Below are 23,092 nucleotides of genomic sequence, written 5' to 3' on the forward strand. Positions count from 1 at the left end.
TAAATATTTTTAAGAGAACTCATAAAAACGTACATGAAAAATATTTAGTATCACTCATATCTTCAACATTCACAGCAAGAACACTGGAAAAACCTTAAGAATGGATATTTAAAAAGTAGAGATAGCATGTAATTGTGAAGATAGGGAGAAAAGTAAATCCCTACAAAATGGCTGCTGGTAATGCTAATTAGCACATCCATTATAGAAAAAGAGTGAAGAAGTTTCTTAAAACAACTTACACTCAAAACCACCACAAAACCAGCAGCCACACTAATGGAAAGCAAGTAATATGCTGAAGGACATCTCCCCTTCATGCTCCTTGTAGTACTATTAAAAAGAGTCATGAAGTGATGAAATGGAGCCAAGTTTAGTGTTTGTAAGGCGATGAATAGATAATGAAGATGAAATGGAATACAAGTTAGTCATAAAAGAGAATGGAATTCTGTCATTTGTGATAAGATAGATGAATCCGGAGATCATTACATTAACTTAAATAAGTCAGAGGCAGGAACACAATGACTGAATTACTTAGCTCACATTCAGAGTGAAACACTATGTCATTAACGTTGAGAGCAGAACAGTGGATAGCCGAGGCTGGTGAGACCAGAGGAGGAGCAAAATGAGAGAAGTTTCACTGGTGGGAACCATACAACAGTGAGAAAAGACCAACTGGCTCTGCTGTTCTCTTGCATAGAAGAGCAAGTATAGATGATGGTAATGTATTGTAGATTCCAAAAACAGTAGAAGGAATAACTTTAAATGTTTCCCCCAAGAAAATAGGATAACTGTTTGAGGAGACATATATATTTACTCTGATACATACATTACATGATTTCTAATTGTTTGAAATGCATCTAATAAAGACAAATAATTATGGGCATTTTATCAATTTTAAGAATTAAAGATCTAGTTTTATTACAAGCTTGGATTTTTTAATTTGGCATATACACCAAAAGAAAAGATAACAGGAGTAAAGAGAAATTTGGTGTTTGAAAGTTTTAACATACCTCAAAACACACTATTCTTAGAGCAAAAGGCAACATACAGAGAGATTTTTAAAATATACTATACCTTAGATAAGAAATTATACACAACTGCTAAAGCTCAATGGCACAATACTAACTGGTTCAAGTATGGATAACAAACTTGAATGGTATATGCAGAGAATGCATAACAAAGGCAATACATACGGACAAAGATATTCAATGTCACTAATATTACACAGACTATTAAAATGAGACCACATATGAGAACACACACACGTGTGTGTGTGTGTGTGTGTGTGTGTGTGTGTGTGTGTGTGTACACTACATACGTACGATGTTGGATAAGCTTATAAAATAATAGATTTCCCTATGGCTTCATCAGCTATACTTGGTGTTATTGATCTTTCCTCCTCCCACTCTCATTGACTTACCTCCCCTCCTTCCCCCAGTTCAAGCTCTCACTGCATTTACCACCTTTCCTCTTCATGGCACCTGTGTCCTGCCATCCCTCTCTCTAGAGCTCCCTCTTACCCCTCCTTTTCTATTTACCTGGCTTCTGCAATTCCTCCAGCTTACTTATTCAAATATAAAGATTCAGAGCTAGGATCCTGAAATAAGAGAGACCATCACAGTGCTTGTCTTGCTGGGTCTGGGTTACATCACTCCCCGTAATAATTTCCATTTGCCTCCAATTTCATGGCTTCATTTTTCTTTACAGCTATGGAGAACTCCATTCTGTTTATGTAGCAGGTTTCAGTTATCTATTCATCAATTGGTATATGTCTACGTTGGTTGCATTTCCTAGCTATTGTGAATAGACTGGCAATGGATATGTCTGAGAATATCCTTGTAGTAGAATATGAGTGAGTCCTTTAGTATGCCAAGGAGTGCTGCAATGGTTTGAAATGGTAGATCTAATTTTTTGTTTACTTTTGTGGAATTTCCTGCACTGATTTCCATAGAAGCTGCATCAGTACTGAACAGGGCTTAACACTGTCATTTTTCACCAATTGTATACCTCTGTAGTAGCTTCCATCTGTAACAAAATGAAACTTCTTCGATGAGGGCTGGAGCTGAAGTTATCTGAGAGTATGAGGATAAGTACTTAGGGAACAGGAAGAAGTTACCCACAGTGATTTAGACAAATGGCAGTAATAGGTTCTTCTGGAGGTTTATATTCTCTCCAGCCATAGTTACTTGTCTAGGTTTCCAGTGGCAGACATTAATTCTATTCTATTGAATGGGCCCTAAGTCCAATTAAAAGGCTGTTGATTACCTTCAATCTAAAAGTGTCACTATTTCACAATTGGGACTATCTTACCAGGCAGGTTATTGTTGTTGCTTATAGGTTTTATAGCTTGATAGGATTATTGATCGCTTTTCTTCCTTGGTAGCTTGTACAGCATCTTCAGATACTATGAAGATAGCCTTCAGTGATCAGACTATCAGGACAGTACTTGCTCTACTCTCCCATTTTCTATGCCCTATGTGTGTGGTTCTTCACCAGTAGGGTCTTACCTTCAGTTCTGGGAGGAAAGCAAGGACACTATCAATAGGTTACATTGTCTTTGTGTGGAGTCTTTAATAAACAACTGGGAGGGCTTACTTGCTTGGCACTGGGTATTTGTTAGACAGTCTATGGCTTCTGTGGAGAACATTATTATTCAGTATAGCCCCGGTTGGTACATCCACAACATGAGGGAATATGGTGGAAGAAAAATCAGAAATATTATAACAGCCAGAGGACCAAGGCTCTTACAATATACATTAAACAATATATATTGTAGCCAGATGATCTTTCTGTATGCTGTGAATATGTGTTGCTACCATTGGTTAATAAAGAAGCTGCTTTGGTCTATGGCAAGACAGGTTATAGCCAGGTAGAAAATCCAAGCAAAGATACAGGGAGAAGAAAGGTGGAGTCAGAGACACCAGTCTGCCACCCAAGGAGCAACATGCTAACAGATTGGTAATGCCACAGCTACATGGAAATATATAGAAAAATAGAAATGGGTTAGCTTAAGATGAAAGAGCTAGGTAGTGAGAAGCCTGAGCCATAGACCAAACAGTCTGTAATTAATATTAAACATCTGAGTGATTGTTTTCTAAGCTGCTATGGGTAGGGTGGGACAGAGGAAAACTTCAGTCTACAACATACATTTATAAATATGTATGCAATAAATAATAAAGTATATAATAATCAATAATATATATATTTATACAAGTGATGATGAATTTAACAGGGGATGGTGACACAGGGGAGCTTAGGAAAAGAGTGTATGGAAATGATGTGAATGAAGCATTCTCATACAAAATTCACAAATAAAAAAATAAATAAATAAAATAGAATACTACCACAACTTTAAGATGTTTACTATCGTAACTCAAAATGACAAGTTATATGAAGGGTATGGGAATATTAAAAACACATGTATATTGTTTGTGAATAAAAACAAAAATACTGAAATTATATGGAAACCTCTAAGTTAAGTCTTCATAAATCAAAAAATAGTATTAAGCCAGAATGCAGTAATTCCAGTTTGGGTTTCCACTGGAAACAAAAGCATTTACCAATAGTTACAATGTGAATAACCCAAGTGTCCAGGGAAGAAGGAATGGACAGGAATTGATATATGTTAGAAGCTTATTCTATCTTTTTTTTTTTTTTTTTTTTTTTGGTTTTTCGAGACAGGGTTTCTCTGTGTAGCTTTGTGCCTTTTCCTTTATTCTATCTTATAAAGGTAATGTGAACCCATAAACAGCATGACTGTACATTGACAACATTACATTAGGTGAATAAGTTGTGTGTAGCTGAAGTTTTTCTGGTTCTGACCGGCTCCCATGGCCCTGTGGCTGCTTGAACCTAAGTAAACACACAGAGGCTTATATTAATGAAAACTTCCTCGCCATTAGCTCAGGCTAACTATTGACTAGCTCTTATACTTAAATTAACCCCTAATTCTTATTTATGTTTAGCCACTTGGCTTGGTACCTTTTCTCAATTCTGCCTTCACATCTTGCTTCCTCTGTGTCTGTCTGGCAACTCCTGACTCAGCCTTCCTCTTCTCAGAATTCTCCTCTCAGCTTGTCTATACTATACTTCCTGCCTGGCTACTGGCCAATCAGCATTTTATTTATCAACCAAATCAGAACAACACACATTCACAGCATACAGAACAACATTCCCATCAGTTGTGACACAAATACAAATTCTGTGTGATATAATTTCACTTATGTGAGCCACTAAGAATGGTAAAAATCATAGATGTAGAAACTATGGTGAGACTCCCTAAGGCCCATCCTAAGGACTCCTTGGAATCCTGCAGCAGACTCTGCCTTCCTCCTTCTTATGAACACACTCAGACCCACCCCCTCTTTGACCCAATCCATACCTTTGTGTCAGCTGCCTACCTAGGAACATTTCTACATGGAAACCTGTTGGTTTGAAATCAGATCAGTGTCTCACTCAGTCAACATCATAGACATCCTCATGTAGATTAGAACTAATTAATCTGGATGAAATTCGGAGAGTGAGAGACCTTGGAACACTCAGCCTTAAATAGGATGTTTCCATCAACCTCCGCCCTGTAGGGCTCAGGGAAAGGTTTAGAAGAGAAAGTAGAAAGATTGCAAGAGACAGGAGGCATGAAAGGCAGCAAAGAAACAGCATCTTCCAGGCATAACAGGACCGACACACGTATGAACTCGCAGAGACTGTAGAAGCATGAGCAGGGTCTGTCTCAGTGCTGAGAGGGGAAGTGGAGACAAGCCCATAGCCCTCATCCCTAACCCAGAAGTGATCTCCAAGTGTCAACCATTAACAAAGGAGAATTAGTTTTCACCAAAGGGATCTCACTATGAACGCAAGCAATGCTTAAGGACAGGTAGATGCCCAACAGTAGTAGATGGTCAGCAAAAAATGAACTCAGTGGTTATTTTTGGAGGGTCTTGCTTCCTTCCTGGTTTCTTTTTCATTGTTATTTGGTTTGTTATTTTGTTGTTGTTTTGTTTTATTTTGTTTGTTCTTTGCCTTACTTTTGCTTAAACATTATGGTTTCTGTTTTTTGTTTGTGTGTGTGTTTACATGTCTCTCCTGCTTTTTCATTTTTTTCTGTTTGTTTTGTATATTATGCTTTGCTTTTTTTTTAAATGTATATTTTTTAAAAGAAAGAGAAAGAAGGCATGGAGCTGGATGTGTGGGAAAGTTGTGAGGATCTGGGGGAGAAGAGGAAAGGCAAACCATGATCAGAACGTATTGTTTGCAAAATTATTTTCAATAAAAATTAAAGCCAGAGACACAAAAGGAAACTATGATTGACTGGGAATGGGAGAAGGGCATGAGGGAGACAGGAAGGCATTACTTTATTTGTATATAATTTTAACTTTACAAAATGAAGGTAGTAATGGAGATAGAGTTGTTGACAGTAAACTTAAAATACATTAATAGAAAATTCTATGCTATGTGCATTTTATCAACATAAAAAATCTATGTGATATATCCTACTTCCTTGTCAAACGTGGAAATATTTATTTTAAAAGGTCTCTACAGAATGCCCAATGCCACCAATAAGTAGTTTTATTGCAATGACCATATAATTGCTATGCATTCAAAGTAAGAAAAACTTTAAACATATTTTTAAATAAAAAAATAAGAGGCTGGGCGGTGGTGGCGCACGCCTTTAATCCCAGCACTCGGGAGGCAGAGCCAGGTGGATCTCTGTGAGTTTGAGGCCAGCCTGGTCTACAGAGTGAGTTCCAGGAAAGGCACAAAGCTACACAGAGAAACCCTGTCTCGAAAAACCAAAAAAAAAATAATAAATAAATAAATAAATAAATAAAAAAAAGAGTAATAAATTAATTCTCTTATCCAAATTAAAAAAATATAAAAACCTTCCAAGTTTCTTTCTCTTCACATGAAAAAAGCAAACGTTTTATTTTTTACTGTTTTTACTCTGTACAGACCTTGCTGGAAAGAAATGTCCTTTTAGTTTCAAGCTGAGTGCAGAAACCCCACAATTATTGGAGTCACAAGGACGTATCTAGTTTCAGAACCCTGCGAACATTTAAGAACAGTAGCACTGTGACTGCCTAAGGGAGTGGACAGCAGTTTGCAGTGACATTCAGATTGCTATTACACACACAATTCTAAACAGAGCTGTTTCCAACGCTCCTGGATCTGGGGCCCACAACGAAGCCAGGTACTCTCTTTAGTCCTCTGCCAGGAACTTTAGGGTTCTGCAGGTGCAAGGGCAGGGTGGGAGGAGAAAAGAGCGATGGATGCAGGAAAGTTATTTCTGGTAGAATTTAAGTTATTGATTGTTCAGATGCTTCAATTAGCGGATCAAAAGGGATACCTGCAGCCTCTGTCTCACAATTAAAAATGCCCCTAAGGATTTTGATTTTGATATGCATGCTTTTATCAATCCTTTGCTGTGTAATTACACTTGAAGTCCTCCATTTCTTCATATACAATCACAGATATTTTGTTCAGTTAGGTAAAGATTTGAACATAAAGCTTCTTTTAAAAAATGTTCAAAAATTAGAAATGCATAGGAAAACTAGATCTTGTAAGTTCAGCAATTATTAACTGAATGTTTACTGCTAAAACATGGGATTGGGAATATACATACTTTAAGTAATAAAAAAAAGTGTTTATTCTGCCTTCCTTAAACTTACAGATCACAGGACAAAATACATTAAGTAAATTCAAAGTGATTAGACAACAACAATTTTAAAGTATAGAGTATTTGAGCATATTTCTGGAGTGTGAGTATATTATATGTATGTTTGTATGTGTGGATGGATGTGTACGTGTGTGTGTCTGTCTGTCTATCTGTCTGTGTTATCTGAGTTAGAGCATAAATTCTTTTTTTTTTTTTTTTGGTTTTTCGAGATAGGGTTTCTCTATGTAGTTTTTGGTTCCTGTCCTGGATCTTACTTGGTAGACCAGGTTGGCCTTGAACTCACAGAGATCCACCTGGCTCTGCCTCCCAAGTGCTGGGATTAAAGGTGTGTGCCACCACCACCACCACCACCACCACCACCACCACCACCACCACCACCCCACCACCCGGCAGAGCATAAATTCTTTAGGGAAGACAATTTACCAGCAACTCTCTGAGACTGTACAATCTCCACTGAACACTGTTCTGGGAAATACACGTGGCAGAACATGAGAGACAGACAGAAACAGACATAGAAGCAGATAAAATTTTATACAAATAGGAGCGAGTGAGGGTTTTAAGATAATAATGAAAGACCCCCAAAAGAAGAAATATGAAATTAAAAGTTAACAGTAGGAATATGTATTTTGCATTACTATTTACATACATGAAAAAAAAAAGGAACAAATAGCATGGTGACATTTGGAGGCAATGAATCTCATTACTCTAACGTCCATGTTCGCAGAGTCCACATCACCAGAGTAAGGAATACACCAAATGCAAAGCTGAAACCAGTAAGTCAAGTTGCGGTGAAATCAAGTGTATAAGATGTAATTATGAAAAGGGGCCTATGCCTTTACCTCTGCATTATCTAAAAGAGGTCGCCTCCCAGAAAGATTAAATAAACAAATAGCAGATAACATACTAAAAATTAATGTTAGTTTCAAATTTTGAAAAATGAAGAATAGTGTGTACTGCAGTGTTTTAAGTAAGCATAGAACTGGCCTTTTCCGTTGAAATTGGTAAGGTTGTGTATAAATGGGTAGGCCAATGGGACTGATTTCAAATGAAACAACCAAGATGATGAACGCAATGGCTTACAAGGACCACAGAAGGGAGGAAAGCATGTCCAATTCCAGCATGCAAGATAATAAGGAAGAAACAGGGTTTACAAATATTTGAAACACTGAAATTTGAGGATAAAGGAATCTTTCTGTACATTAAGCAAATTCATTAAAAGGGTGGAAAGCACATTATTTGTTTTCTGTAAGAATCATTTAGACAAATGATCTAAAAACAACCAAGAGTTAGGGCCCCCAATCAGAGAAGACATTTCCTGTAACCACTAAACACTGACCTCAAAATACATGAGATACGAGTCTTAACAGCTCTAAAGTGGGTCAGGGAACAACTGCCAAGCTCTCTATGCCCCCAGCAGGGCACTAAATTTAGAAGAGATACTTTTGTGGATTTTAAGCATTTCTTTAGTTATGCTACAGTGAAATGACTCCTGAATATAAATTTAATAGGCCTATATTTGATGCTGTTAAACTGCCATGATCTCAGTGTACAGTCTTATCTTTCCAAGTATATAATCCTTTAGATTTCTTTAAGGTTTATAAAAGCTGTTTTGTAAAAAAAAAAAAAAAAAAAGAAAAGAAAAGGCTCTCTCTTTGTAAGATAAATCAACTATTATAAGTTTAATATGCCAAATCCATAGGCTAAGGATTATGGGAAAGAGAAGTGCCTGGACCAGTCTAAGAAAACAATTCTCTTCGAAGTCACTATTTACTCTTCCATATTCTCAGCTGTATAACATTTCTTCTCACATAAACTTTTAGATTTGAAAAAGTGGTGTTTCCCTCTTTTCCAGTGTCATTCCCAGAATATGCTGTTTCCTTCCTTGCTAAAAGCCAGAGATGAAACTCATGTCACTCATCTTTACTTCCTGCTGTGTCTACTTTATATGTTCCTGAGGTTTACCACATCCCCTCCTTCCTTGTTTCCCCTCTTCTCTCATCCTTCCCATCACTTATCATCACACATTCATTTTGGCTTTAATACCCTCACACATGGCTTTTGCAATAGTTGACCATTTGCTGTCTTGAGTCTTTGCTTCCATTTTGTCTTCTATTTTCCTTCTAATTGTTCCCGTGGTTACACTACAAAGTTCATAACTGGCAAAATCACAGCCATATTGCTTTTGTGCAATGCCTCCATATTCTTAGTAAATCACCTCCTAATTTTCTGCTTCATTTCTCTCCAGAGCCCATTCAACTTCAGCCAAACTCAAACTTCAGGAATGTGGACTTTACAGTCTCTCTCTCTTTTTTTCTTTTGTATATTTATGTATTTACATCCCAACCACAGCCTCTGCTCCCTCTCCTCCTCCTCCTCCCCACACCCTCAACCCAACCCCCTCCATATTCACTCAGAAAGGGGCAGGCCCCCCCGTGGGCATCTGCAAAGCATGGCCTATCAAGCTACTTTAAGAACAAGCTCCTCCCCCTGAATTCAGGCTGGGCAAGTCAATTCAGCATGAGGAATAGTTCCCAAAGAGTCAGTCAAAGTACCAGGGATAAAAATACCTTAGCACCAATTAGTGACAGACAGGAACAGAACTTTGGAAATGACTTCATTTATAAGTTTAATGATGGCAAAAGTAGTGAAATCATCCAGGCAACTAAATCAATGGAGAAATTCCTAAACAGTAATTTTTACCCCCTGAGATGACTAAACACAGAGACTAGGTAGGGAAAGAAGATCGATAGGACTAAAAATCACTGTGGTGGCCACAGTGGAGTCAATGGAGTCAGTGGAAGTACAGAACATGGAAAATAAAAGGCAGGCAGTGTGGGATAGAAGGATGAGAAATTTAAAACACTTGTAGCTGAGTGATTTCACTTTATCAAAAATTCTACTTTAATTCTACATTATCTACAAGTCTACATTATCTAAAACACAGAGATGACAACCATTGGAGCTAGGAATTAATGGACAGCATCAGATTAGGTGATAAGCTCTAATGAGGGGAGATGGCAGAGAAAACTAAGATACTAAGAGCTGCTGTAAGCGCTTGGGATAATTTTAGAAAATGAACACCAGCCAACATCTTCTTATCTCCTCATTCTAAAAACTGAAGACAAAGCAGAACTTCTAAGTACCTTAGTCACTGCTATGTGGCAGCTGTGGGGAGCTGGAGTCAAGCATAGCCTCTCCCTGCTCTGTGAAGTGCAGGTCATTGGAGCTGTTGAACCTCAGGTTCTGTTTGGCTTGTTTTTTATAATGCTGGTCAAAGAACTCAGGGCTTTGGCATGCTGCTAATCTTCCTTGGGCTTTTCATTGTTTCATTTTTCTGTTTTTAATAAATAAATTATGTCCAGATGTGGTCTGTAGAAACCTTAAGAGGGTGTTGAATCCCTAGAACTGGAGTTACAGATTGTATGAGCCACAATATGGGTGAGGGAAGTTGATTTTGTGTCCTCTGGGGCCAGTGCTCTTAGCCAATGAGATGTCTCTCCATCTCTGGTTATTAAAGACAGCTTCATACTGCGTAACTCTTGAATTTGTGATACTCCTGCTTCCTTCTCAATGTATGGATTACAGGGTACTTGGCCACTTAGTTTACTTTTCTCAATAGGTTGTATATAACTAAGTGAGGGTGCTATAGATGATATAGATACGTCACACACATGTTTATGGCAAGTTAAATACTTTCACTAAAATGGCAAAAATAAAAACTGTGTTGTCTTTTAAAATTACTTTGCACCATGTTATGTAACTGAAATTACCAGAAAAATTATATTCCTATACATTATGTTCAATAACACTAGAATCAAGCAGAGTGGCAAAATTCTAGAACACAATCATAATAATCATACTAAGATAAAATTTAATGGGAAGATTTGGCAAAAAATCTGTGTTGCAAACCATTTCCTAAGTTTTCCTTTCTCCTGTCGTCCTCAGTGCCATTACTAGCAATGTGTACTAAAAGACACATAATGTGCACTGAAAGTGCATAAAGAGAAAATTAGTTCATTTCTGCATGTGAGAAGAGCTTCATGACACTTTTCTTCTTAAATTTTAACATATTAAAATTTTCTTGTAAATTATTTAATATACCAAATAATACCCCAAGTATAAATCTTATCTTTTAAAATAATTAGATGTTAACTGGTGGTTTGATAGGACATTTGTGTTTTTACAAATAATAAAATTTAGAAGATATCTCCAAAATACACAGTGCATAACTTATTGCCTGACACATCATTTGGTAGTAATAGATGCAGATTTGATCTGGAACACTTTCAAGTTTCCAAATAAGCTTTATTATAAGAAAATTGCAAGTAAATAAAAACATCAAGCACTCAAATTAATCAGACTCAAATTCTATAAAACTTGACAAATGTATACATAATTACAATTGCCATCAAATCAGAAGTTGCGAAGCTTCACATTGAAATTTTGGACTTACAGTATTAAGTATATTTTAATCACTTGCCCACCAACAACTGAAATACCTGTGAATTGAAGTTATAAATATAAAAACATATCTTTATATCCTCTTTCATACCTTGTTTCCATAACTTACATCCCCTCCTTCCTCATGCCCATAAATACTGTTTGCTCTACTTGCTTCATGTTGCACTGTACTTTTTAACTTACAAGTGACTTAGTCTTCTCCGATCATGGAAGTTATCTTTTTATCTATTTTATTATTCATTTGTCAAATATAGCAGCACCTGCCTGGTTGAGTGATGGGACTCAACCTACTGGAACCTACAGCAATGCAATGTGTAGAATGATCTCAGACTTATTTACCCTACTTCACAAAACTCTCTGAGTAAATGACTCTTGTTAACTTGTCTATGATGATGCTTATGCTTCCATGGTAGAAGTCTTCATATAAAAAGAAGGAAGAATGAAAAATAGGATTATGAATGAAAAACCATTGCTTTTTTGGAAAAATTGCAGACACAAAGGGCATCAGAACTGTGCATAGAATAAAGGAATCTGTTGTTTGGTAGTCACATTTCTTGGAATTGAAGACTTACAACAGGCATAAAAGCCATTTTTTTTTATCCTGCTTAGTATTAATAGTATATTTTTATCAGTGCTCTCTCTTCTAGAAGGGTTAAAAAGTACTTTCAAATTAGGTTCATTCTAAAACACAGATTGCAAGAGATGATTACATGGAATAAGTAACATATAATTTTTTTCTTTTATTATTAAGAAATTTTCTCTTCATTTTACATACTAGCCACAGATTCCCTCTCCTCCCACCTCCCACACTTTTAAAGTTTCAGAAACTGTCTTTGACCTATTTTATGAGTGTGTGTGTGTGTAGACACTGCTACACTTAATGTGCACTTATGAGGCCCAAGAGATGACTTGGGAGGTAAGAGCCTTTACTGTTATTCATAGGATCCAGGTTGAGTTCCTAAAACCCATGTAGCGACTCACTGTAAATCAGTCCTAGGGGAACTGACAACCTCTTCTGGCCTCCCTGGGCACCAAACACACAAATAGTTCACACACATATGTGGATAAAAATATATACATGCATGTAAAATAAAAATAAATGAATTTAAAATAAGAATAATAATGATAAAACCTCAAATGTGCACTGTTGGGGAATATTATTTTAAGGTGTGTTGCTTTTGTTTATGTTGCATTTGTTAAACTCTGTGAAGCTGTGTTACTGTGCCTGTGTAAAACACCTGATGGCTTATTAAAGAGCTGAATGGCCAATGGCAAAGCAGGAGGAGGGATAAGCAGGGCTGGCAGGCAGAGACAATATATAGAAGGAGAAATCTGCAGAAAAAGAAAAAGTAGGAGGAGTCCAGGAGCCAGCCACCCAGCTACACAGTAACCCATGGAGTAAGAAAAAGGGAAGGTATACAGGAATAGAAAAGGAAAAGCCCAGAGGCAAAAGGTAGATGGGATGATTTAAGGAAAACTGGCAAGAAACAATCCAAGCTAAAGCTGGGCATTTATAAGTAAGAATAAGCCTCTGTGTGTGATTTATTTGAGAGCTGTGTAGTATGCCCCCCAAAATAGCAGAAATAGGCAATAACATTTTGGATTTCTAACATGGACCCATATTTCTATATAGGGCTTAAGAAAGCTGAGGAAAAAAAGTAGAGCTCCTTTAAGAGTTTCTGCCTGCTAGCAAGCCCCTGAGCAGTCAGTAGGTTAGGTAAGAACAAAAAACTTAAGTAAAAATGCTTGCCATAGTGCAAGCATCAGCATTATAGAGCTCTAGAAAGGTTGAATGAAGTTTTCGGTCACACACCTCTGAGCCCTGGGCTTTAGGCTCAACTTTCAGGACCCTAGAAGTGAGCAGAGCCAGCCACCAAAGCCACAGCTGGAGGTCCTAGCAGTTTGAAGTTTGGCTTAGCAGTTTAAAGTTTGCTCACAAGGTCAAAAAAAGACTAGAGCTACACAATAAAAGAGGTCTAGATGGGGAAAACTCCTAAACAAGTTACAGTGTGTTTAATAATGTGCATAGGCTTAAGAAAAGTAAAAGGGTATAGCCATAGAAAAAATGAATAGTTAAAAAATAAAGTCTTTAAAGAGAGAAGAAAAATAATAAAAAAGCATAGGCCACATAGAGATGGGAAATATACAGGGAGTGTGGATCCTATATGTTATTGTGTTGGTTTTGAATTTTTGATTGTTGAGAAGCAAAAGACAGCGGCTAGGAGATATGGGATTGTGAACTGGACTGCTAAACTGAACCAATCTAGATACTTTAGAAATGCATTAACCTTAAAAAGAAATAAAAAAAATTGTCAAATGGAAATAAAAAATACTTTGGAGTTTTGTTTCCACAGGAGACAAGAGGTTTTGGATTCCTTCAGGAATAATATGGATCATGTTTGATCACGGGAGACCTCCTGAACCTTGATAGGTGACATCTATCAACAAAGGATACTGTTGGTCTTCCCAGGACATGGTCATTGTCTCAAAACATTTTCAGGGACCCCTAAAAATGATGCCTTCGTCCACAGCCAGCAGAAAGTAGTCTAGAGAAAACTATACCCACATTTCCAAGAGTTGAGAGGTGTGGGTGATCTTTGGTTATTTGGTGGGCTGTGGATGTTTGCTATCATTTAGGGGAATATAGAATATTGATACAAATTTAAAGTTATTTTTTGTTACACTGTATATATGTTTCTATTCTTGTTTAAAAGATTTTTGTATATTGATAAAAATTTAAGCTTATTTTTGTTACAACATATTGTATGTATGTTTCTATTTTTGTTTGAGATATTGTGCCTATGCAGTTCATTTGGAAATGTGGGGTGAAGTTTCAGTTTTTGAAAGCTATTATTATAAACGACATAGAATAATCAGGAAACATAGTTTAGTGGTTAGTCATTTATAACAATCAAAATTTAGATATGTTAGTTATACTTTCCAGATCATAGACAGATTGTCTTCAAACCTTTCAAAGACCTACATAATATGGCATTTAAAATGTTTTGTTAACTTAGGGCTTTCATAAAAGTGAGACACGTCTGCTCCTGGCAGCACCAATTTACTTCTGGGATGATAGACATTGAAGAAACTCCTTATTTGCTTTCAGTGTGGCAAGGCTAGCCATTTGAACAAGAAGCTGCTCCTGCCTGGACTGCTTGACAGTATGTTATATAAATTGGACATGCAGGACCCACAGGAAAGTCACCACTGAACTTTGCCAGAACAAGGTGGGATGGTCCTTCAGGGTTCTTGCTTCCAGAAGAAACTGCCAGACATTCTGCAGGACACAGAGGAAAGTGACCAACAAACTTTGCTAATATAGGTGGGATGGTCTTTCAAATTTCCTGCTTCATTGAAAAGTCTGCCAAATACCATGGGCCTGTAGGCTGAAGATGGATGCCCCAATGTTGCAGAGGAACTTTGGGTAACTGCCCAGGCAGTCAGATGTCTCTGTCAATTCTAGAGTTTTGGGAAGTTGTTTGCAATGCACTTTTTGTTTACTTAAATAATATTATATCCTTCTCGGTTCTTTGATGGAGTTGAAGACTAGATAGTTATATTTGCAGTTTCCTTAGGTATGATAGAAAGTAAATTAGGTATAAAATTTTGAATTTACTAAAACAGCATAGATTATGGAGTATTTTCTTTAAATTTACCAGACAAAAATGAATTGGAATTCGGTACATTGTGAATGTATTTTTTACTTGACAATTGCTCTTATTATATACAGTCTTACTATGTAAAAGTTAAAAACCTTTCATTTTTGTTTAGAAGAAAAAGGGGGCATGTTGGGGAATATTATTTTGAGGTGTGTTACATTTATTCATGTTGCATTTGTTTAACTCTGTGAAGCTGTGTTACTGTGCCTGCCTAAAACACCTGAAGATCTAATAAAGAACTGAATGGCCAATAGCAAGGCAGGAGAACAGATAGGTGGGGCTGGCAGGCAGAAAGAATATATAAAAGGAGAAATCTGGGAGAAGAAGAAGTAGCCAGAGAAGGAGGAGGACTCCAGGAGACAGTCACCCAGCTACATACACAGCAAGCCATGGAGTAAGAAACAAAGGGATACAGCAATAAAAAAGGAAAAGCCCAGAGGCAAATGGTAGGCAGGATAATTAAAGTTAAGGAAAGCTAGCAAGAAACAAGCCAAGCTAAGGCTGGGCATTTAAAAGTAAGAATAAACCTCCATGTGTGATTTATTTGAGAGCTGTGTGGTGTGCCCCCCAGAAGATCAGAAACAACCAGCAACAGGGCACTTACTTTCTAAAAACAGTGGTGTGGTTGTGGGTGATATCTCCCTGCAATTAAAGAAATATTTAAAAAAAAAAAAAAAACCTTTTTGGTGTTTTTGTTACTGTTGTTTTATTTTGTTGTTTCACCTATGCTATGATAATTCAAGGCAGTAAAGACAGCATCAGTGTGAAATGAGAATTTGGAATATAAATATTAAAACATCTGAATGGTGAGCTGCTTTTGTTTGTTGTTGTAAAACATTCCAAGAAAGCTGGGGTTTATAATACATGAGTTCAGCTATAGAAATAAAAAAATATAATATATAGATATATATAAACAGCAAAATAATGTAAATATAATGAGAGAAACATGTGTTGGCAAAATTAACACATATTTGTGACTGACAGTCATACTCTACAAACAGGACTATTTATGACAAAGGGGATTGATCCATTTGTTAAAAAAAAATATTCTCCAATCCAGTATTTCCACTTGATGATTTGGATTTTCCTGCTCAAATGTCAGGGGCCCACTCTACTGCTGCTAACCCCATAATCTCCAATATGAGCAAAATCTAAACAGTCACTGTAAGCTCAGTGGAGGAAGGGATTTAAGGGATTATTTTTCAGTCTAAAAATAAACCACTTTGTCATATATGAAGCAGAAACCTTAAGGACTGCAGAGCAACCTAAACCCATTTAAAGACTGCCTCTAACCTCAGCACATCTCATGTAACAAGAGAGTAATCCGTGGCCTTCCCACTTATGAATAAATAAGTGATCAATCACTTTGATAGAGAACTGTTTCAGATTACGGAAGGAGTAAAGAGAAGTGAATATTTCAGCACAGTGACAACCTCATTCTGAAATGCTTTAGTGTGTCAGAAGCCTTCACTGGTATTCTTGTGGTTAAATACTCTGTGCTCACTGATGTACAGGGGATCTCTGTTGCACAACTCCAACACCATCAGTATCACTCTATTGGCACATATTTAAACAGAAAGCAGCAGTACACTATCTGGGAAATGTAGCCTAGTAATTGCAGGCCACCTTATCTGAATTCTGAGATCAACTACTTTTCTGTAAAGCTAAACTGTTTTCTATCACCTTCATTTGATTATTCTAGGGGAAAACGTACAAAACAATGTTTTCTATGGCATTGTGAGAAAATACATTGCCTAACAAGTACATTTCTCAGATTTCTAACTCCTTCACAATAAAGCAGATTTCCAAACTTAAACATGTGGAGCAATCCTATATTATCCTATATTATCAATATATATAATAAAATCAATGGTTTTGTACCCACCAATGGTGAACATACTGCAATCAGGTTTTATCTAAATAGGTAACCAATATTGTATCAATTAGTATACTAAACTTTCAGAGGTTAATGTCTTTCCTCCCACCATCTCACTAAACCTATAGCTTCATGGTTTTTTCAATTTCCTGATGTAGTTTAAAGACAGTCAAGGAATTTCAAGGTCAAGGCAAATGTATTTTTTAAATATAATATAGAATCTAAATCCCAAATGTGAACTCTACGTTATGTGATCAAGAGTTTCTCATTCTTTCCTCTGTGCTTCCAACTATGAGCGACGTGGATGAAACTGTGAGACAATGACTTCTGCACTCTGAGGTGCACATGTTTAACTGCCCGGGTGATAGTTTTAGGCAAGACTTTGTAATCAAAGTGAGCAATAAAACCCTTCAGTTGCTCTTCAATTCAGATCCTAATTGATTTTCACTGTTCTAAATTCCAGGGATTGGGAAACAGGGCACTATGTTCTCATTCTCATTTTTCTCCTTCCAAAAAGAAAAATGACAAATTCATGGTGTTTTGTAAATTTACAGTCTTTTAATAACGATGACAAAATGTCAAATTGATTTTATACTAGATGCTGTTTCCGAGTTCCAGCTCACCAAAGAAGTGGGAGGGAGAAGAAAAAAGCAAAATGGTAAAGACAGAATTGAAGATTTTCATTTTGGCTTTAGGGAATGTTAACACAGGAAGAAGGCCACTGAAAATAGATTTGGCATGTCAATGACCACTTGAAATCTGGAGATAACTCATAGCCAGAATATAATGGTGAATCTGTAATACAGATTGAAGGGCTATATCAACAGATGAAAGGTGACAAAAGTTTGATAAATATAAATTAAAAATTATTTTGAGTCACTTACAGACATTGCTATATAATAGGTCTATCTATCTATCTGTCTATCTATCTATCTGTATTTATGTATATATATATATATATATATGTACACATTAATAACTGTCTGAGATGGATAAAGACAAAGATCAATCTATCTGTATTTAGTCCCCTTTGACCATATGCTTTATATAAGTTAGAGCACTGTAAACTCATAGAAAAGATAGGCACTCAGGGTTTTCCACCCAAACAGATGTCTATCTATCTATCTGTCTATCTATCTATCTGTATTTATGTATATATATATATATATATATATATATATATATATATATATATATGTACACATTAATAACTGTCTGAGATGGATAAAGACAAAGATCAATCTATCTGTATTTAGTCCCCTTTGACCATATGCTTTATATAAGTTAGAGCACTGTAAACTCATAGAAAAGATAGGCACTCAGGGTTTTCCACCCAAACAGATGTGTATAGAGATATGGATGAATGTGTAAATACATGTAAATCAGCATAACAGAACATATACATATGAAACTTAGAGTAGGCATGGAGAGGAAACTTAGAAATCACGCTAGAAATGCCAGGAATAATTGACCACAAATCCATCCACATTCTATGTCTTTTTCCTTGGAAGGCACTAAGAAACACCTTGAAAAAGTAATGGGTTCCCCAAAGTGTGTGATTCCTTTTGTGGCACCTGTGTCTCTAAGTTAAAATACCAGTTACAGCTGTCAGTCCTGACAACTTACCTCCTCTATCTTTCTCAGGGACTGATGAGAGCTATCACTAGTTTCATAGACAATGGAGAGTATTTTACGTAGATTTACAGGCTAGTATTTTTTTTTAATTTACCTTTTTTGCATCTTTCAAAGATCTTTAAAAATATCTCCATTGATTATTCTGACACCTGCTGGTGAGGGCACAGTGGATTTCAGTCTTTGCCCTTCCGCAACTCTGGAACCAAAGGTTTTTATACACACATTCAGGAACAATTAAGTGGTGACTTCTAGCATCCTTAGTAACCACTCAAACACTTTACTGATCACCCCACTTCACAATGGCATTCCTTTGATTTTGTTCATAAATACGTTTACTTTGATTGGGGATGTTGTCACTGTCATCCCACAGGCTGTGAAAAAGAGCAAGACAGGAAGAAAGATGCCAGGCATCTTCCTGAAAACACAGCTCAGAACTCAATAGTAGAACAGCATGGCTAGTTTTATAGCTTTTCATAAATGTGCCGAATTTCAAACTATTTAGCTATTAAAAAGGGTAAGTTGATAGCTACGATAGAAGTTTTAGTACAAATTGCATACTTGCAATATTTCCTATTTTTCACATTTTATCCTTTTTGTTTATTATTTATTTATTTTTGTTTTTGAGATTTTAATGTAACTGCATCCTTCTCCCATTCCCTTTCCTCCCTTCAACTCTCCCTATAAAACCCTCTACTCACAATTAACTTCTGGCTTGAACTGTGCTCAGAAGCCTATACACTTTTTTTTCCTTGCGAGGATACGATAAAACTGCTATATCATAAATCATACTCAAAGCTATAGCACCTGCAAGTGTGTGCAGTAAACAATATCAGCACCACTTTCTTAGGCTTTAGAAAACTCTCCAGAGGCTTAAAATATGTGCACAAGTGATTGTATATACAGTTAATGCCAGTACTAGCATCCATTTAAAGGATGAGGCATCTCAAGAATAAATTACCCAATTAACAATGTTATCATAATAACTGGCAAGGAAGTCAGAATTTGGAGTAATTTAGACACTAAACCCAGCAAGTATGTTTTGTGGTGGTGTTTAGTAGCTATGATCTTTCATTATAGTCACGTATATTTTAATCCTGTATATTGCTAGATTTTTTATGATTAGTAAAAATTATAACCTAGAGAGATGGGTCAACTTTATTAAAATAGTCACTGAATCTGCTAGATACTAATATTATATAGACATTCATCTTAAGGTATTTAATGAAAATCCAAGTGTTTTAATTTGAGGCAATGTTATGCACTGCAGCTGCTTGTCTAGGAAATCTTTGTAACTTTAAGATCGGGAAGGAAGAACAAACTCTTTCATTTCACTTCCCCATTTCTATTGTACATGTTTTCGCCAAATCATATATATTTCTAGACAAAATAGATTTCAATTTTAAGGAAACATTTAAGAAAGAACTTTCTCAGTGTCGAAGGAAGAGCTCTGCTGTATCACGGCTTTGCCTGGTACAGCCCAGATGCTGATTTCAAACTCTCACAGCTGAGTACTTTATGTTCACTTAACTGTTACCTTCGATATAATATTTTTAAATTAATTTAAAATGTTTCACCTTGAATCTGAGGTGAGCACTTATTTCTTAAAGTATAAAGTTAATGGTCATGCAAATTAGATGGTGAAGACCCAAAATGCAATAATGAAATCCCTACAGAAACCTGTTATTTCAGCTTAAACATTACTATCTTAATCACTGAAGCATAGTATCATCCAAAGTGAGATTCTTCAGGTATTAATTTCTTCTCATGTAGACTTAACTAAGATCACCATTTGATTAAAAGATGGGAATGCAAATGCCAATGATTCATAGCATTTAGGGCACATCTAGAAATTTTTAGATTGTGCCGTTTGCTTAAAGACTCCAGGCACAAACTGCAGGCACAGGGACAGATTGCATAAGATGTCACGTGCTTGCAGCAACTGTATGCATGTTATTGGATTTTTTTAAAGCAATACACAATGATGAATAATTTAGGAGTTAATAAAATATTCAATCTGACTGATCCATTGGTTTAATTTTAAAATAAAGACTACTAATAAAAGGAGTTACCTACCATTATCAAGTTCCAAGCGTGAGTGCCTGTAAATTGGAATCCATACAAAGGGAAAACACTAATTCCTATAAGACATCCGATAAATTATAGATATACGATGGGGGAGGGGTAAGACAGAAGCAGAGCAAAATTCTGTGTTAACACTAGCTTTAGTAAGTTTTCCAAAAGTTTAATTGTCTGAACTATCAGGCAAGCCCAGCTCTGACTTCTGCAGAGGTCTGGAAGGAGAAAATTAGGGAGGTGCAAGTTTAACAGACAGAGGTAATGCAAAACGTGCTTTTTCTTTCCCAGAAGCTCTCTCCCTCCACCCACAGGGTGGCTTACAAAGGATGAATCTGCTGAAGGATGGAGGGAATAGGTTTCCGGAGCTTTGTCTAGAGGACCACATTGGAAAGCCTGGGCAGCATCTCCGCGGTCCACTTGACTGGTGGTATTAACTGTGCCCTCGGTGGGCATCTTCAAAAGCTCAGGACAGCTGCAATTTGTCGTACCCAGGCTCTAGCAACTAAAAGGTCTGGCAGGCACCGTCACTCATTAGGTCCTCTAGCATCCTGCCACCTCTGATATGGGTCAGATAGTGGCAGAGGCATGGTGTAGGTGCTTGTGTGCGTGTGCGTGTGCGTGTGCGTGTGTGTGTGTGTGTGTGTGTGTGTGTGTGTGTGTGTGTTCCTACTGGGGTGGGAACGGAGGCGGGGATAGAAGGAGGAGAGGGGAGTGCCCTCAGCTTTTCCAGTTCCCTTCCAGCTACAGAATCAAAGTGCAGAAGGAATACAGACCAAAAAAATAAAAGAAACGGGAAATAACAGCTTTGGGAGCCTTTTCTTTTCCTTACCACTAGAGACTTGGAGACCTACCCCGGAATCATTTCCATATGCTAACCTTCACTGGAGTGGCTGCCTCTACGAGGTAACTCTCTGGGTTTGGAAACAGATGCAAAGACAGATCGCACACTCAGTTCTACCAGCCACATTCTAGAGAGCTGAGAAACACCCGAACTAGCCACCTTCTGAGTCCTGAAGAGAGGGCTAAGCGGGCATCTTGCCCGCAACACAGATTTCCGGAGCATAGTCCCCTAAGTGCCTATCATCTAAAGCACATAGGCGGTGCACTTGTGTAGTATTGAGTATCCATGCCGTGCCCAGTCTAATCTCAAATGGATTCGAGTCAACGCATTTTTTTTTTTATTCCAAATACTTCTACAGCCACAGCGTTTTAAATCCGTGTAGTGTACGCAGCTCTCCACTTAACGCTGTCTGTGGAGGATTCTCTTACGGATCTCTGAGAAGGGCTGCCTGTCTCCGTGAACGCAGAAAGGGCACAGACACCCAGTGTCTCGGAACCCCCTCTCCTTTCTCCGTGGGTTCCTGGCTCCAATTCAGTACCTGCTGGTAAGGTTCTGATTAGGTTTTGTATGTATAAAGCCTAATCTCTCAGAGGATCTGAAAGTCACCCAAACAACTCAGCAGGAGACTCACTGAAGTCCTGCGTTTTTTTAAAAAATAATGTTGTTTTATTTTATTTGCTTGTTTCCTATTTACACACGCAAGCCAAGAAAGACACAGGCAGACCAGCCTGAGCAACTTTTCGGCTCCTGGGCTGGGGGCACACGAAGGTTGGTTTGCACCTCGCAGCTGTCTATTACCAAGAGTTATGGTCTTACCCAGAGGGAGTGCACAGTAATGCTCAGGCCCCCTGGGGGTTAGAAGCGAGGGGAGTTGTTGAGTTGTTGTAATTGAAGTCACGCGCCCCGGAGGAGGAAGGGGGAGAAAGGAAGCCAGGGAGTGAGTAGACCTCTCTCATCTCACTGACTGCACAAACTCTCAATATCGGGGTCCAGGTTGGCAGACCCCCTTCGCCCCCTCCCTGCGCCAGAGCACTGCATCCAGCCTACCGCCCTGCGGTTATCCAGGCTAGATGATGGCCCCCCGCACACTTGGCACACTCGGTTCTGCCAGGTCTTACCACAGCCCTCTCTACTGTCATCGCCGGCCAGCAACATTCACACTTTCTAGCCAGGGTCCCGCAGACAATCCATGGCAAAGGAAGCTCAGGAAGAACGCCCCCCTCCCACCCCACAGTCTTGTTTTTCTAGATCACACCCTCTTCCCCCCGCTCAGCCTGGGGCACTCCACTCGGACTTTGCTAGCACTTTCTCTGGGTATCCAGGGCGCGTCGCCTCCTCCGCGGCGCTCCCCCACGCCAGGCACGCATTGAAGACCCACTGTGGTCTCTTGAGCGGCATTTCCAAAGGCGCTCCCCGCCCGTCCCGCATCCAGCGACCCCTGCCCGGCCACCTCACCTTTGCCGAACTGAGGCACACCGAGGCTGAGTCCAACCAGAAGCCAGGCAGCTACCAAGCGCTTCATGATTCCGTTTCGCAGACGTGACCCGGGCAGGTCCGGGGTCGCAGCGGAGGGCACTGTCGGCGAGGTGGCCCTGCAGGGCAGCAGTAGACCCCGCCCCTGTCAGAGCTTCAGGAGGACGTCTTTCTCCCGCAGCGCTTCCTCAAACAAATTCTTGGGAAAGGGTGATAGAGAGTGATGGCCCCGAGAGAAAGGGTGTCCCCCGCCACTCCGCTTCGCCTGCGCTGGGGTACGCGGAGGTGGATGCGCTGGAGAGCGGCTGGGGCTCCGCCGGCGCTGCGGGTGGGTCCTGGCCGAGGCGCAGCGGGCGGAGCGCGGGCTCCCGGGGTTCCCGGCTCCCCGGCTCCCCGGC

General features: G+C 38.4%; 1 protein-coding gene across 2 annotated transcripts in view; it reads right to left on the reverse strand.

Annotated features, from left to right (window-relative positions):
- Edil3 (EGF like repeats and discoidin domains 3) overlaps positions 1-22,816 on the reverse strand; it is a 475,251-nt gene extending 452,435 nt beyond the window's left edge. For both annotated transcript variants that reach the window (XM_059276638.1, XM_059276637.1), the window contains exon 1: positions 22,677-22,816. In XM_059276638.1, coding sequence (XP_059132621.1) covers positions 22,677-22,743 — 67 coding nt within the window. In that variant the 5' untranslated portion in view covers positions 22,744-22,816. The remainder of the gene's footprint in view (positions 1-22,676) is intronic.
- Positions 22,817-23,092: the final 276 nt, after the last annotated feature.

Source organism: Peromyscus eremicus, chromosome 11 (assembly GCF_949786415.1).
Source record: "Peromyscus eremicus chromosome 11, PerEre_H2_v1, whole genome shotgun sequence".
In the NCBI taxonomy this organism is placed as follows: domain Eukaryota; kingdom Metazoa; phylum Chordata; class Mammalia; order Rodentia; family Cricetidae; genus Peromyscus; species Peromyscus eremicus.